We start from the raw sequence: 18327 nt of genomic DNA, 5'->3' as shown, positions 1-18327 counted from the left end.
GTATCAGTAAATGTGGATAAATAAAATAAGTCTGCACTACAGTACTGTTGAAGGTACCTACAGTGGCACACAGAGTGCCCACGTCTCCTTGGTGCACGGCTGCAGGGACCACCATGTTCATGAGTCCTTATTATTAAATTATCTCCCAAATAATTTACATATTATTTGTCTTTTTTTCTTTTTTTATTTGATATTATCAGAGCTGAAATTGCACATTTGGTTAATTTTGAAAATGGGGTCCCAATCCATTGGTCGAATCTGGAGAATGTGCAAAGCATTTGGCTTTACAGTTTTGTAATTTTTCTCTTTATCTTATGTATTTTGTATCAGTCATTTAAGACAGGACCACCTATTGTGTTGGCTTTATTTTATCAGACCGTTGTTGAGAAGACGTTCAACATCTTCCAAGATCTTCAGCAAACACTTACCAAACTTGCAGAACTTTTCAGACAACATGAAGAAACAATTCTAGAAAATCCAGTGGATTTTAGTGATGGAGAGAATCAGGTGACCATCCTTAATTCCCAACGAGAAGGAATAAATATTGCTGTAGCGGAAATCCATAATCTCGCGAAGCAGCTGAAATCCAATTGTAATAGACAGGATCAAGAAAAACTAGATGACCTGGAGAAGCAGATCTCCGGCAAGAATGCGGAATTGGCTGAGATGTTCAACAGAAAACAATCCAATTTGGCCAGGTTTGTTTCTTCACAGGATGACCTACTCTGATTATGTAGATAACATAGATTCTCTGGGGCCCTTGGATAGGAAGAGGGTGGTGAGAACCTATGATGGATCTTCTCTCCAAAGACCAAAAACGGAGGGGTGGGAGAGCAACCCAAGGAGGTTTACGAGATCAACCCAAGGAGGTGGCAGAGCAAACCAGTATTAAGTCCTTCCATTCCTGGTGGCTACAGGTGACTTGGCAATGTGAGAGAAATTAGGATCATATACAATGTGAATATACTCCATTTTTCCTATCGGTTTTATTTTTATTTCAAATTTCACATCATGACATTTGTCACAATGTTGAGCTATGGACCTTGTGATACTTCAGTTATGATGCAAGTAGGGGATCCACTGAGGTAACTTTAGCAATATGTTTTCAGGCACACAGTGCCCAAATAACATTTCCTTCAAGGAAATGTGCCCTCTGAAAAATGAACTTTTCTTTAAATCAAGTTTTTGTCTTGTATATATTTTTAGAATTTATTTTTCAAATCATGATCTTTATTTAAAAACCAAATTAATAATCTTGCACTTTTCACACTGGCCACTGGGGCTTTTTTTAGACTCTTATTTCCTGTTCTTTCAGCTAGAGTTTTCAGCAGTCTCACATTCCTCAGAGGCATGATTACAATGACTGATAACTCCCCTATACATAGCTGATAACACAGGTTCCACCAATGACAATAGGTGATGTCACAGCTCACCTCCTCCCACTCTTGTACAATGACTGATAACACCTCTATATGCAGTAGATAACACAGGATTCACCATTCACTAGAGGTGATGTCACAGCTCACCTCCTCCTCCTGTACAATGACTGATAACTCCTCTATATACAGTAGATAACACAGGATCCACCATTCACAACAGGCAATGTCACAGCTCACCTCCTCCTCCTCCTGTACAGTGACTGATAACACCTCTATATACAGTAGATAACACAGGGTCCACTATCACAATAGGCAATGTCACAGCTCACCTCCTCCTCTTGTACAATGACTGATAACACCTCTATACACAGCCGATAACACAGGATTCACCAATCACAATAGGCGATGTCACACCTGACCCTGCTGGATGACCTTTTGCACACGCACATTAGATGCTTCAATACAAAAGATAGGTTCAGTGTCTGTTCATTGCTGTTAATGCACATGTAAATTTCCTGAAAAAGCATTAAGTTAGAGTCTAAAAAAGCCCTAATAACAAGTTTGAAAATGTGTATTATTTCCAATTTTTATTTTTAATAATGATTGTGATATGAAAAAAATATATACCGTATATTCCGGCGTATAAGACGACTTTTGAAGACTGAAAAATCTTCTGTCTAGTCTGGGGTCGTCTTATACGCCGGTAATGCTTTTGAACTTTCAGAAATTGACATGCGGGGATACTCTGGGGGTGTTAATAAGCTGCCGTGGCCGTATCCCTGCCATGTTGGAGTTAATATAAGGTGGAGGGAGTTAAAATACGGCGGCGGTAGGTCCAGACAGTCAGCGCTTCTGTGCTGAAACTGACACATCGCTGCGTATTCCCAGCTCCGGACACAGCGCAGGGCTTCTGTGCCGACAGTTTTCACTTGTCACAGAAGCGCTGCGCTGTGTCCGGAGCAGGGAAGTTCGCATCGCTTCTGTGACAATATATGAAAAGCCGGCAATTCAGCAGCGGCATAAGCCGGCACCCGACAATTTAGAATAGAAAGAATAGAGCTTCACACATAGATTAGATAGATAGAAACATGTCAGTCACATATATATGAAGTACAGTGACAGTGTTGCTTACTGTACTTGTCATTTAGTGTAAAGGATTTATTAAAACAAATATTAGTGTTTTCGTGCACCGTCTCTTTAAGAAAGCCGGCCGGCAATTCAGTATCTGTACCCGACAATTTATAACAGAAAGATAGAGCATCACACATAGATTAGATAGATAGAAACATGTCAGTCACTTATATAAGAAGTACAGTGACAGTGCTGGTTACTGTACTTGTCATCTAGTGTTAAAATAACGGATTTATTTAAAAAAAAATTGGCGTGGGGTTCCCCTTAATTTTAGTCTCTAGCGGAGGTTAAGCAGACAGCTGGGGCAGATGTTTGAAGCCTGGGAAGGGGGTAATACCCACGGAGCTTCCCAGGCTACTAATATCAGCCCCCAGCTGAATACTTAGCCTTTACTAGCTATTAAAATGGGGGACCCCCAAAAAAAATGACGTGGGGTCCCCCCTAATTTAATAGCTAGCAAAGGCTAGGCAGACAGCTGGGGGCTGATATTAATAGCCCAGGAAGGGAGCCATGAATATTGGCCCCCTCCCAGGCTAGAAACACCAGCCGTCAGCCGCCCCAGAAATGGCGCATCCATAGGATGCGCCAATTCTGGCACTTAGCCTCGCTCTTCCACGCTGCCCTGGTGCGGTGGCAGGGGGTAATAGGGTTGGGGTTGATGTCAGCTTATAATGCCAGCTGACATCAAGCCCAGGTTAGTAATGGAGAGGCGTCTATAAGACACCCCCATTACTAACCCCATAGTCAAAGTTAAAAAAAACACAAACACCCAGAATAAAGTCCTTTAATTGAAATAAACACACAATTCTTTATTGTTCTAAATTAAACCATACTTACCATCACGCCCATTCCAGCTGAAGCCAACGAACTCCTGTAATAAAAGTAAAATAATAAAGCAACCTCATCCTTACCTTTCCATGGTTCCCACGACAGCTCCAGCTCTGCTACATCGAGATGACAGGCTGGACCGCAGCAGAACGCTGCCATCCAGCCTGTCATCCCGCAGACACTGAGAAGCGCAGGCATGCTTGCGCTCCTCAGTGTCTGGCTGTGACGGCATCCAGATGAGCCGACAATGAACTCAGCTCACCTCCTGGACGTCCGTCACTGACAGCGTGGGAAACTTCTACTGCGCATGCGGGGAGCAGGAGAATTTTCCCACGCTGTCAGTGACGTGCATGAGGTGAGCCGAGTTCATTGGACATGATCTCGGCTCATCTGGATGCCGTCACAGTCAGACACTGAGGAGCACAAGCATGCCTGCGCTTCTCAGTGTCTGCCGCATGGCAAGCTGAACGGCAGCGTTCTGCTGCGGTCCAGCCTGTCATGTGAATGTAGCAGAGCTGGACCGGTCCTGGGAACCATGGAGAGGTAAGGATGAGGTTGCTTTATTATTTTACTTTTATTGCAGGAGATCGTTGGCTTCAGCTGGAATGGGCGTGATGGTAAGTATGGTTTAATTTAGAACATTAAAAAATTGTGTCTTTATTTCAATTAAAGGACTTTATTCTGGGTGTTTGTGTTTTTTTTAATTACTTTACTAGAAATTCATGGCGGTCATGTCTAATATTGGCGTGACCCCATGAATTTCGGGCTTAGGGCCAGCTGATAATGCCAAGCTGGCCTTAACCCCTTTATTACCCAGTGAGCCACCGCACCAGGGCCCTGGATGAGTTGGGTACAGCGCCAGAAGATGGCGCTTCTATGAACGCGCCATTTTCTGGGGCGGCTGCGGACTGCAATTTGCAGCGGGGGTGGCCCAGAAAGCTTGGGCCTCCCTGCGCTGCAGATTCCAGCCCCCAGCTGCCTAGTTGTACCTGGCTGGACACAAAAATAGGGCGAAGCCCCACGTCTTTTTTTTTTTAATTATTTCATGAAATAATTAAAAAAAAAAGGGCTTCCCTATATTGTTGTGTCCGGCCAGGTACAAATAGGCAGCTGGTGGTTGGGGGCAGCCCGTTCCTGCCTGCTGTACCTGGCTGGACACAAAAATATGGCGAAGCCCACGTCAACATTTTTGGGAAAAATTAATTACAAAATTAATATTAATTTAGGGACTGCATCTTTATTAACCCCTCAATTGTCATTTAGTGTTAAAATAAAGGATTTTTTAAAAAGAAAATTGGCGTGGGATCCAACATCATTATAGTCTCTAGCGGAGGTTAAGCAGACGGCTGGGGCAGATGTTTGAAGTCTGGGAAGGGGGTAATACCCACGGAGCTTCCCAGGCTACTAATATCAGCCCCCAGCTGAATACCTAGCCTTTACTAGCTATTAGAATGGGGGACCCCCCCAAAAAATGACGTGGGGTCCCCCCTATTTTAATATGTTTATGAGTGACAGTTTTCCTGCTATATACCTGCATGTCATAAGAATTTAAATTAAAAAAAGGACCATGTTAAATTCAAATCTGTTTTTTTTTAATTTTTACCGGTGTTTGGTATGCGTTGGAAAAGGGGTAGTCTTATACGGTGAATATATCCTAAACTCTATATTTTAACAGGAAAGTAGGGGGGTCGTCTTATACACCAGGTCGTCTTATACGCCGGAATATACGGTATTACTAAAAATTTGTCAAAAATGGACTTCACACAAAAACCTGATTCAAACGGTGGGTCATTTTCTGATGAGACATTTAATTTAAAGAGAACCTGTTGAACATACACATTTCTGTTCCTTTCATTCTCGATGGGACTGACTGAAAATTGCGACAGTAACATAGAGAATTAATAGAGCGGAGGTGCGCGTGTTTAACATCCACTCCAATCAGAGCCCTTTCTCAGTATCAGCGGTGGTCTTGGCAGTTGAATCCCCAGCGAAGGATAAGTTAGGCCCTATTCTATCAATTTGGGGGGTGACTTAAATACTTGGTCTAACCCCTTTAATTATTTAAATCCCCGCTCGTTCTATGCTTAGGAGTCCAGTGGGCGGTTCCATCAGAATTGTATTCATAGTTGTCAGTATCCCCCCCCTGAAGGTACATGTCCACACTAGGGCTGCACCATTATTCCATAATCCCCCCCACGTTGTAACATATATCGGCATTTCTTCCTCCTCTCTGGCCTCTGTTCTAATTTGAATACGATTTACAAAATGGCCTTTATTTCCCTCGCGACAGCGGAACGACGGGTGACGAAACATGAAAGTAACTTATCACACGTCAGAATGTCTCCATATTAATTCATATATTCAACTTTTCCACGATTACTTTCTAGATACCATGAAAAGCTCCTACTGTTCAAGAGTCATAAGCAGAAAATGTGCCGGCATCTTGAAGAGATGGAAGACGTTATCGGAGATTCCTTTTCTCAGAAGCCAACATCTTACAAAGCCGCTTTGGCCCAATGGGAGAAAAGCAAGGCAAGTTCTGCCCCAAAGTCATCGATAATTCAGTGTTTGGATTTTTTATGTAGACACATTTGGGTTTGAGGGGCGTCATCCTATCGATAAGACTTTTATGACCGGTTGGTCAAGCAGTTCTAGAAGTCCGATATGTACAATCCCTCCAGCTCGGTCCTGACCACCATTGGAGAAGTGTCTTCATGTTCTCTCTTTCACCAGTTATGGAAGCCCCTAGTACGACACAAACACAAATTTCACTCCATACAGTTAAAGCTCTGATCACATCACATTTGAGGTCTTCATCGAACTCAAATATTGGACGTATTCACCACCGACATAGGTCTCCAACATCCGCAAGGAGCAATGGGAAATTGAGACAACTCCTTTGCAGGGGGTTATTTTTTTTTTTTTTAACTCCCACTAATTAGTAAATCATACTAGTACGTTATCCCGTGTTGGGCTTCAAATGTTTTATTCTTAGACTTTTGCTAGCACTGAGTCGGGCTTGCACTGTGCATTGATGCTTATGGAAAGGGTTTGCTGACCAATAGTGATGATAAAGTAGTACAGCGTGGTCCAAAAAGCACCAAATTACAATAAGATTTTGCAAACTTCAAATTGAAACGTGCAGATTTACATGTACTAGGTTGTAGTAGTTTTTGGTTCAAGATCCACAACAAATATCCAGAAAATATGCATATACCCCTATTGCGGATTTCAGCTTTCAGCAAAATAGACAAAATTCCAACATTGTTTTGCTTGGGTCTTGCAGCAACTACTATCTTAATAATTTTCACACGTGCACCTGGTTTATAGACCCACGGGGCCCGGCTTACCTAGGAGGGGTGTAGCTGAGCAGCTACCTGGTGTTCACTGGAGCTCCTGATGGTGGAGTCAGGCTTGAGCTGCAGGTAGCCGCCAGGTACCACTCCTAGGCAGTCCCCGGTACTGCAGCTGCTGACCCCAAGGGGCAAGTTCGCTGACACAGATAAGGACTCGAAGTCACTGACAGGCAGGATTCGGACTCTGTTCAGACTACTCAGGTTCTGGATGCTCTGACAGAACGGACGCTGACACAGTGTCACAGAAAGGGCTGGATTTGGATACTGGAATAGGCTCCGACAGTACGGACACAGGAACGCTAACCAGGACTGACACTGGTGCCGGTTCAAGTACTGACGGTACGGTTACATGGTTCAGGTACCGCCGGTGCGGCTTCTCCATGTTCAGGTACTGCTGGTGCGGCTTCTCAAGGTTCAGACTCTTAACACAGGATACTAGGACGGGGGACCTGGCAACATACAGTTGCACAAACACACTACTAAACAAACTATAGGGGTTGCTCAGGCACCTCACTACAGGAGAGTATGCCTTTTATATTGGATGCCTCCCAGTTATTGGCTGGGGGCATGTACAATGTGTGCGCACTGTCCCTTTAAGAGCAGGGAGCGCGCATACACTAGTCTCGCTGCCAGGAAGTCAATGTGGCGTGCACAGACAGGCAGGGAGCAGGAGACAGGGAGCTCACGGTCAGCATGCGGCTGGGGCAGACTGTCGGTGTCCCTGCATGGAGGGGTAGGGGGAACCATGCAGGTGTGCTGGAATTAGAGTTACAATAATCAACAACAACATGGAGGATTACAAGAAAGAACTGACTCACACAAAACTGAGAGGTCATACAATACAGTCTAGAGAGGAACTATACTCATCAACAAGCTGTAACAGTGAACACAGCATCATATACTCTCTGCTCAAAACAGGCTTCCACGGTATAAGCCTGCAGCTGCTGTATACTCCCAACAGCCACTTCCTTTCATCTATGACTTCTTTCATTCTCAGGTTTAATGGTTTGTTCTTTTGCAATATATGAAGCTTTACCTTTTGGCTCGGCTTCTTGAGATTGGCTTCTGTGTATTAGCACAAGCTCACCCTAGTGCCCACTCTGATTTCCTTTACTAGAAGCATAAATGGACCATACATTGCAATGCATATAGCCAAGATTCTCTTATTTCTAATTAACCCTGATTAATAGTTGTATTTTGTGACGTCGCTCTTTTCCACTTACCCTAATGTGTAGAGATTGTCATTGTTGAGAACCTTTTATCTGTGTGTTTTATAGAACTTGGTGGCAAAAGTAAACTCCTATGAAGAGGAATTCTTGCCGCTTAGACAGGCGGGGCGAGAGCTGAGCGCTGCCGGCTGCGAGGAGGACGTCTTGCTATGTGACAGAGCGGTGGCTTTATTATGGGACAGATGGCGGCATCTCCTCAGTGTCTGCAGAGACTGGGAACTTTACTGTGATGAATTGAAGCAAGAGTGGAAATTAATTAGTGAACTAGTGAGTGGACACATTTTCTTGTTAATGTCTCCTAAATTAGTACAATGATGTCATAATGACAAATTAGTATTTATATATACAGTAAAATCCCCTTTAAATGGCTCCTGTCTGATCAGAAAATATGTGCAATCTCTTGGCGTCATGCTGTAGATCAGAAGGAGCGTCCCATGTGTGGTGAAAAAAAGATCTGTATATGTTGCATTTTATTCATTATAATCCCGCCTCATTCTTGGTTTACCAGTCCAGTAGGCGGTCCTAATCAGTGATTAACAGCCTGTATAACTGAGCATGGAGATAGCTGTCAATCACTTTTTAGGACCACCTCCTTGACTCTTAAGCCCAGAATGAGCAATGATTTCCATGGATAAAATGCAATTTATTCTCAATCTTTTCTCATAAACCTATATGTCCAGCTGTTCAGCTTCTACTCTAAAACATGTAGCCTGCAGATCAGACGACAAATGATAGGTTCCCCCAAATCCAGAATCTAATAGTCTAGAAACTTTGAGCACTTGTTTCCAGCATTAAACTTCAGTATATAATAAAGATACAGAAGAAAAAAGAAGATTCTGTTGGACACAAGTATTGAGACAGAGAGCTTAATCATTGAATTCCAGTTTCTCATTCTGTCCCATAGCCCCCGGTGTATAACATCCGGCCCCTCGCCCCCGGTGTATAACATCCGGCCCCTCGCCCCCGGTGTATCCCCCGGTGTATAACATCGGACCCCTCGCCCCCGGTGTATAACATCGGACCCCTCGCCCCCGGTGTATAATATCGGACCCCTCGCCCCCCGGTGTATAACATTTGGACCCTCGCCCCCGGTGTATAACATCGGACCCCTCGCCCCCGGTGTATAACATCGGACCCCTCGCCCCCGGTGTATAATATCGGGCCCCTCGCCCCCGGTGTATAATATCGGGCCCCTCGCCGCCCGGTGTATAACATCGGACCCCTCGCCCCCGGTGTATAATATCGGACCCCTCGCCCCCGGTGTATAACATCGGACCCCTCGCCCCCGGTGTATAACATCGGACCCCTCGCCCCCGGTGTATAACATCGGACCCCTCGCCCCCGGTGTATAACATCGGACCCCTCGCCCCCGGTGTATAAAATCGGACCCCTCGCCCCCGGTGTATAATATCGGACCCCTCGCCCCCGGGTGTATAACATCGGACCCCTCGCCCCCGGGTGTATAACATCTGGCCCCTCGCCGCCCGGTGTATAACATCTGGCCCCTCGCCGCCGGTGTATAACATCTGGCCCCTCGCCCCCAGTGTATAACATCTGGCCCCTCGCCCCCAGTGTATAACATCTGGCCCCTCGCCCCTGGTTTATAACATCTGGCCCCTCGCCCCTGGTTTATAACATCGGGCCCCTCGCCCCCGGTTTATAACATCGGGCCCCTCGCCCCCGGTGTATAACATCGGGCCCCTCGCCCCCGGTGTATAACATCGGGCCCCTCGCCCCCGGTGTATAACATCGGGCCCCTCGCCCCCGGTGTATAACATCGGACCCCTCGCCCCCGGTGTATAACATCGGACCCCTCGCCCCCGGTGTATAATATCGGACCCCTCGCCCCCGGGTGTATAACATTTGGCCCCTCGCCCCCGGTGTATAACATTTGGCCCCTCGCCCCCGGTGTATAACATCGGGCCCCTCGCCCCCGGTGTATAACATCGGACCCCTCGCCCCCGGTGTATAATATCGGGCCCCTCGCCCCCGGTGTATAATATCGGGCCCCTCGCCGCCCGGTGTATAACATCGGACCCCTCGCCCCCGGTGTATAATATCGGACCCCTCGCCCCCGGTGTATAACATCGGACCCCTCGCCCCCGGTGTATAACATCGGACCCCTCGCCCCCGGTGTATAACATCGGACCCCTCGCCCCCGGTGTATAACATCGGACCCCTCGCCCCCGGTGTATAAAATCGGACCCCTCGCCCCCGGTGTATAATATCGGACCCCTCGCCCCCGGGTGTATAACATCGGACCCCTCGCCCCCGGGTGTATAACATCTGGCCCCTCGCCGCCCGGTGTATAACATCTGGCCCCTCGCCGCCGGTGTATAACATCTGGCCCCTCGCCCCCAGTGTATAACATCTGGCCCCTCGCCCCCAGTGTATAACATCTGGCCCCTCGCCCCTGGTTTATAACATCTGGCCCCTCGCCCCTGGTTTATAACATCGGGCCCCTCGCCCCCGGTTTATAACATCGGGCCCCTCGCCCCCGGTGTATAACATCGGGCCCCTCGCCCCCGGTGTATAACATCGGGCCCCTCGCCCCCGGTGTATAACATCGGGCCCCTCGCCCCCGGTGTATAACATCGGACCCCTCGCCCCCGGTGTATAACATCGGACCCCTCGCCCCCGGTGTATAATATCGGACCCCTCGCCCCCGGGTGTATAACATTTGGCCCCTCGCCCCCGGTGTATAACATTTGGCCCCTCGCCCCCGGTGTATAACATCGGACCCCTCGCCCCCGGTGTATAATATCTGGCCCCTCGCCGCCCGGTGTATAACATCTGGCCCCTCGCCGCCCGGTGTATAACATCTGGCCCCTCGCCGCCGGTGTATAACATCTGGCCCCTCGCCCCCGGTGTATAACATCTGGCCCCTCGCCCCTGGTGTATAACATCTGGCCCCTCGCCCCTGGTTTATAACATCGGGCCCCTCGCTCCCGGTTTATAACATCGGGCCCCTCGCCCCCGGTGTATAACATCTGGCCCCTCGCCCCTGGTGTATAACATCTGGCCCCTCGCCCCTGGTGTATAACATCGGGCCCCTCGCCCCCGGTGTATAACATCGGGCCCCTCGCCCCCGGTGTATAACATCTGGCCCCTCGCCCCCGGGTGTATAACATCTGGCCCCTCACCCCCGGGTGTATAACATCTGGCCCCTCACCCCCGGGTGTATAACATCTGGCCCCTCGTCCCCGGGTGTATAACATCTGGCCCCTCGTCCCCGGGTGTATAACATCTGGCCCCTCGTCCCCGGGTGTATAACATCTGGCCCCTCGTCCCCGGGTGTATAACATCTGGGCCCTCGCACCTGGTGTATAACATCTGGCCTCTCGCCCTTGGTGTATAACATCTGGCCCCTAGCCCCCCTGTGTATAACATCTGGCCCCTCGCCCCCGGTGTATAACATTTGGCCCCTCGCCCCCGGTGTATAACATCTGGCCCCTCGCCCCGGGTGTATAACATCTGGCCCCTCGCACCCGGTGTATAACATCTGGCCTCTAGCCCTTGGTGTATAACATCTGGCCCCTAGCCCCCCTGTGTATAACATCCGGCCCCTCGCCCCGGGTGTATAACATCTGGCCTCTCGCCCTTGGTGTATAACATCTGGCCCCTAGCCCCCCTGTGTATAACATCCGGCCCCTCGCCCCCGGTGTATAACATCCGGCCCCTCGCCCCGGGTGTATAACATCTGGCCTCTCGCCCTTGGTGTATAACATCTGGCCCCTAGCCCCCCTGTGTATAACATCCGGCCCCTCGCCCCCGGGTGTATAACATCTGGCCTCTCGCCCTTGGTGTATAACATCTGGCCCCTAGCCCCCCTGTGTATAACATCCGGCCCCTCGCCCCGGGTGTATAACATCTGGCCTCTCGCCCTTGGTGTATAAAATCTGGCCCCTAGCCCCCCTGTGTATAACATCTAGCCCCTCGCCCCGGGTGTATAACATCTGGCCCCTCGCCCCCGGTGTATAACATCTGGCCCCTCGTCCCGGGTGTATAACATCTGGCCCCTCGCCCCGGGTGTATAACATCTGGCCCCTAGCCCCCCTGTGTATAACATCCGGCCCCTCGCCCCCGGGTGTATAACATCTGGCCTCTCGCCCTTGGTGTATAACATCTGGCCCCTAGCCCCCCTGTGTATAACATCCGGCCCCTCGCCCCGGGTGTATAACATCTGGCCTCTCGCCCCGGGTGTATAACATCTGGCCCCTCGCCCTTGGTCTATAACATCCATCCCCTCGCTCCTGGGGTATAACAGCCGGTCCCTTGCCCTTGGTATAACATCCCTTATTGGGTAATCCAGCATTCTGCCGCATTATTAGGCATTTATCCTGGAAGTCCAAGTATGATGACGCCGCCAGCGTGTAAACACTTTGCACATTTCGGTGTCTTACAGATGGAGCGGGAGGTGATCCTTCTGGATAACTGCCAAGAAGAAGTTCTGGATAGGCCTGAGTTGAAGCGGAAAACGGCGCAGCTCCTGTCCTCGGTCACCGAAATCAGCCGCTTAGAGGAGAACGTGAACATGCAGCAGCTGCAGTTGGCACTGCTGATACGTCGACTTCAGAATATTTTGGGAAAACCAGAAGTCGACATAGAGACGGAGATGCCTACGGCGATCACGGAAATCAATTCGATGGAAGACAAGTGTAATAAGTGAGTTCAGGATTGTTACTTTGTAATATATCTTATCATGGAAAACCACTTCTTTCTCCTCCTGGACTGAACATTTTTAAGATTCTCAGTTCACCTGTAAAATGTGTCTTCAGTGGTTGCAGACTGTCCCATTACTGGGATAGGAGATGACAGTTGGTGCTCATTAAGTTCTATGGAGAACTGTAACAGTTTCTTCAGTAGAACTTGCAGCGGAATGTCTGCATCTTCCTCTAGCTCCTCCCCCACCATAGAATTTTAAAAGCACCAACTGCCATTTCCTATCTCAGCAATAGGAAAATCTGTCTTCCCAGAATACTAATTTTACTGATTTTATCCATGAATTGAGAGTAAAAGATCAGTCCAGGAGAGAAAGATCCCAATTTACTCTCTGTCAATTCTGGAGAATCCTGACAGCTCGCACACCATGCCCTATAGGGATTCAGGTGTCTGCAGCACAAAGAGTGCTACAGACTTTTTTCAGAAGACCAGACAACCTCTCTACAGCCCCCGCTTCCTTGGATGTCTGGGACTTTAAATAAATAGGTTAGTGTCTGCTTCCCTGGTGGTCTGGGGGTAATTAAAAGGGTAATGCCCCCAAGGATCATATTCTGTAATGATCTCTCCATTCAAACTGATTACACCATTTCCAGTGTTATTGCTGCGCCTCCGCTCCACGCTCTTATAGCTTTGCAGTCCTTATATGTGTCAGTCCGGGGGTATGTATCCCTCATCTGGGCAATCTGTACTTCTCCAGAATCCTACCACTGTTCGATTTTATATAGCTATGACTAAAATAACTAAGGACGAGCAGTACATAACATTTCCAATACATTCTGTGCAAAATTGAGATGCCCCAGACCTGATCTGGAGGACCGTGATGGGGGGAGCGGTTAGTCCTCATGACCATCCTTGATCATGATGCTTATGAGCACTGTAATTTTAGCTAGACTAATGGCCTCGCTTCCCAGATACATTACGCTGACAAATTAATCTAAAATGAAAGTTATTTTGGGTACAGTGTTGTTAATATTATCCAACATTACCTGCCAGACTAAACTGGGCTCTTCACATAATTGTATCACTCTCTTCTATTTGGAAGACATAAACATTTTATTACTGGATCCGTCCTAACTATAGTCTCCAAAGTAGACGTAGTGACGCACGCTTTATGTAACCTATCGTATCTTTGGTAAAGCAAAACCTTTTCCTGAATATAAGCCGCCTAGGTCATGTCCAGTTCTAGACATTTGGAAAATAGGCAGTTGCACAGGGTCCCCATTTTCTAGGGGTTTCCAAACAACCAGGAGCAAACTAAAGCCAACATATTTGGGGTACTGAATAGTAGATTATAATGCCATATCCTGCTGAAAACATTACATTGTGGGTTATATATGGCAGTATTAAAGGGGTTGTCCATGCACATATTTGGGGTCTATAAATCATTTTTGCAATACGGGCACAATGCAGTCAGGGGGTAATGTTCTCTCGGTATGCACCAAATCCAGACTTGTCCACCAGACGCCATATAAAGAAGTGTGATCCGTCACTGCACAGAACACGTTTCCTCCAGAGTCCAGTGGTGGCAGCTTTACATCACTCCATCCAACGCTCGGCATTGTGCTTGGTGATGTATGGCTGCATGAAGCACCCGGCGGGGACGCAGTGTTTGTCCTGATGTTAATACACAATGAGGTCTGGACTCTGCAGTTATGGAGTCAGCAGAGTGTTGGTCACTTTTCTGCCCTCTGCTCCTCAGCACTCAGTCCCTCGGTCCCCCGCTCTGTAATGTTACGGGGCCTCAGCTTCGTGGTTGAGTTGTAATGGTTCCTTCTTCTTCTCAACAATATCACTGACAGGTGATGGGGGAAGATTTAGGAGGAAGAAATGTCATGAACGGACTTGTTACACCAGTGGCTCCAGGACCGCTCTGGTATCAGTCAGCTCTTTACCACCGGCCATTCTACCACATGATAGTAAAGGCAGACTGCATGGTGGATGGCCGGATGTTATACACTGGGGGCCGGATGTTATACACCAGGGGTGAGGGACTGGATGTTATACACCGGGGCAATGGGGCCGAATGTTATACACTGGGGGGGAATGGGGCCGGATGTTATACATCGGGGGACAATGGGGCCGGATGTTATACACCGGGGAGAATAAAGCCGAATGTTATACACCGTGGGGGGCAAGGGGCCGGATGTTATTCCCCTGGGAGACAATAAGGCCGGATGTTATACACCGTGGGGGGCGAGGGGCCAGATCTTTTACACCGGGGGACAATAAGGCCGGATGTTATACACCGGGGGGGGCAATGGGGCCAGATGTTATACACCGGGGGGCAATGGGGCCAGATGTTATACACTGGGGGGCAATGGGGCCGGATTTTATACACCGGGGGCAATGGGGCCGGATGTTATACATCGGAGGTCAATGGGGCCGGATGTTATACACCGGGGGGCAATGGGGCTGGATGTTATACACCGGGGGGCAATGGGGCTAGATGTTATACACCGGAGGGCAATAGTACAGTGTTCATTTTAGGACAATGGACACTGTAGAATTGGGCCGGATGTTAAACGCCAGGACTGAATGAGAAACCTTACTTCAGTGATTAAGTTAACCAATAGTTTTGTCCAATTTGTATAGTGTAAATGGTCCCCGACCTGTGGCTCTCCAGCTGTGATGACACTACAACTCCCAGCATATCCCAACGTAAGCATAGATCATGCACTGTAGATCTCTGGTCATACACAACATACAGGTGCTAGAACCATAGTTGGGATTAACATCCATGAACGTAAAAACAATACTGATCCAGTAATATTTTTATAATCTAGACTTCTGCAAAAATCTCAAAGAAATAAGCAAGAAATTCATAAAGAACTTGAGGACCGAGAAGCATTAAAGTGCGATTTCTCAGCTGTGAAACAATCCCTTCAGCAAGCAGCTTCTAAACTGGAGAACCTGGAGCCGGGAGACCCGGAAGCCACCAGGGCATCACTGCAGGTGAGAACTTCTGGGGGAAGTCAATTTTTTTATTGCAGAGCTTGCTGAAAAATCCTTACTTTGGAGAACAAAAAAAGTTATATACCAATATTTTTTACATTTTTTATTGTATGTGTCTTATTAGGAGAATTAAAGGGGTTGTCTGTGCACATCACATTTTTTGAGAAACAACTCAGTTCTAAGGCTTCCTGGACTCCGCACAAGTCTGTGTACTTCCTGCTCTGCCTGGTCAAACAGCCAATCACCGGCTGCAGCGGTCACTTGTCTATCCAGATGGAGCAGGAAGAGTTTTACTCTATTCTGAGCTGTTTTTTCACAAGTCTAAAGTGGCTGACACCCCCTTTAAACAGGTTGTATATAGGGGTAGTCTGAGAACGATCTGGGCCGCCAGGCAATAAAGGTCATGTGCCCTTACAATTCATTATAACCATTGTATACTGTAGACTTGATCTCGGTTAATAACTGACCAACGTGTCCTCTCTGCTCATGGGCCTTTAGTCGCTGTCCTATACTGAAAAGTTTGGTGGGCCCCTGCTTAAAATTAATTTTTCACCATTCTGAGTATTTTTTTAACAAATTTTAAGTGACTGTTCAACCCCTTTAAATAGGTTGTGTATAGGGACTGTCTGAGAACGATCTGGGCAGCCAGCCATTAAAAGTCATGTGCCTTTACGGTTTATTTTTTTTGTGCCCTTTAAATTAATTTTTTAGGCTAATAGCTGAACAAGGGGGTTCTTCTGCTCAGGGACCCTTGGACGTGGCTCTTTGTTGAAATGTTCTGCGGGCTCCTGGTTAACATCTCCATTTATAATCTTCTTCTACAAGTGCCGAGATCCCCAACGATGAGCTGAAATCTATGAAAGAAACCCGGTTGTAACTGCTCATTTTCTCTACTGCGCCCCTGAAGGGGAAATTAAGTATTACACAATTTTGATTTACATCAAATGATGTATGCGTGTAATGTAGGGATAAACTGGGTCCTCCAGAACCCACCTAGACCCCTCTATTAACTAAGAAATCCCTTATAGGGAATTTTAAAGGTTTTCAAGACCCGTCAGGTTGATTTTTCTTGGTGGAACACGTAAAATGTTTTTAGAATCAGAGTATCACATTAGATCTGTAGCAATTCACAAAGGCTTAGTAGACTGGACTACGTTCCTACCAGACGGCTGGCTTGGGTCCAGACCGGTTCAGGAGCAGCGCTCCGCCACTTAGAGCAAATTTTAATACTCCGATGACTCTGAGAGCTGTGTACTAGAAACGGGAATATTTGTTTACATCTGAACATCGCCCCCCGGGGAATGAGACCTGCAACAATGGCACAGTCATCAGCTTGTGTTTGCATCTTGCCCGTCTTGGCTTTCAGGAGAAGAAGACGTCCATTCTTCTCTGTCTCCTAATAGCACTCAGCTCTAGCGATCTGTATAATTATAGGAAAGATGACACGGCCGTCGCCAGGCCGCCCGCCTATCGGACCCCTATTGTGCTTATTCTTTTAAAAAACATTTTTTTTTTACCTTTCCAACAAAGCATCACCTAAGGTGAAAGCAAAACCTTTTTTTCGTGGACTCGCTTGCTCTGCCGAGCGGGGGAAGTTTCCCTTTTCCGCCTGGTATATTTGTAGGAATGGGTCACACCGCCGGTTTACTTAATGCCGCACCTCGTTTCCTTACTACAGGAAATTCAAGACTTGATCGAATCACAGAAGGAAACTGCTAAACTCACAATGGAAAAAGTCAGCGCCCGATATGCAGAACACGTCCCGGCTGAAGTACTCTCACGGGTGGAGGAATGTCAGGAGTATTTGCAAGAGGTGGAGGAAAAGGTATGCTTTCTTATTGTGCGTGTGTATTGTGGCAACTGTTTTCACAAAAGGGCTCGGTGAACAGTCGCATATTAAATCCTTCCTAGACGCAAAGCCGTTTATTAAAGGGTTCTATAAGCTCAGCCCTATTCACTGGAAATGGAACTGAGCTGCAATACCAGACGCAACCCATGCACAAGGGTGGCGCTATTTGTGGAAAAAAGGAGCTTTTTTAAATCCTGTACAACTCCTAAGTAGAATGTCTGTAGGGTTCCATAGTTCTTCTATTAAAGGAAGCTACAACAGTCTCAAATTTAAAGTGTTGTTCCTGCATAAAAAACAAGCAATTAAAGGGGTGTTATAACTTTATATACAGGACAGGCTATAAATGTATAGTAAATGAGGGTCCCACCATTAGAACAGGGCTCTGTCGCCCTCAGCTGAAAGCGCAGATATGGTCGGATTTCCCAATCATTTGTATGAGCATTCCGAGCACTTCTCAGCCGACTGCAGCACTCGATGGAGCCCTGATGCATGTAGATCTCATTGTTGGGGCCCATATCTACCATATGTTTAAAGGATATCAAGTGGATATGCCATAAATGTATGAAATGGGAATACCCCTTTAATTTGACTGAAGGTACTCACAGCCAGGGCCGTATTTGCGACTAGGCTCCTGAGGGCGGGTACGTAGGGTGGCAGGTTGCAGGGACCGGCACCACCATGTAGGAAGATTTTATAAAAAAAACAACCTTTTTTAAATCTCCCTCTCTTTTTAACGTACGCTGGACTGGGGAGAAAAACTGCCATCTTTATATTTTTTTCGGGCTGGGGTTGCATGGGCAGAGGAGCACATATCAGATGAAAAAAGATGAATCATAGAGGACCTGTGATGATTTCATGCTATGGGCAGAGCCATGCTTCAG

The 18327-nt window shown here is 47.5% G+C and overlaps 1 protein-coding gene across 7 annotated transcripts in view; it reads left to right on the top strand.

The window, feature by feature from the left end:
• The window catches only part of SYNE2 (spectrin repeat containing nuclear envelope protein 2), a 327838-nt gene that overhangs the window by 173273 nt on the left and 136238 nt on the right, over positions 1–18327 (top strand). For all 7 annotated transcript variants that reach the window (XM_073638692.1, XM_073638693.1, XM_073638690.1 and 4 more), the window contains exons 49-54: positions 376–698; positions 5726–5870; positions 7972–8190; positions 12329–12588; positions 15429–15597; positions 17276–17422. In XM_073638692.1, coding sequence (XP_073494793.1) covers positions 376–698; positions 5726–5870; positions 7972–8190; positions 12329–12588; positions 15429–15597; positions 17276–17422 — 1263 coding nt within the window. The remainder of the gene's footprint in view (positions 1–375; positions 699–5725; positions 5871–7971; positions 8191–12328; positions 12589–15428; positions 15598–17275; positions 17423–18327) is intronic.

Source organism: Phyllobates terribilis, unplaced genomic scaffold (assembly GCF_046119375.1).
Source record: "Phyllobates terribilis strain yellow unplaced genomic scaffold, ASM4611937v1 Scaffold_7__3_contigs__length_470593459, whole genome shotgun sequence".
NCBI classification, from domain to species: domain Eukaryota; kingdom Metazoa; phylum Chordata; class Amphibia; order Anura; family Dendrobatidae; genus Phyllobates; species Phyllobates terribilis.
This window is presented reverse-complemented; position numbering and strand designations above follow the sequence as displayed.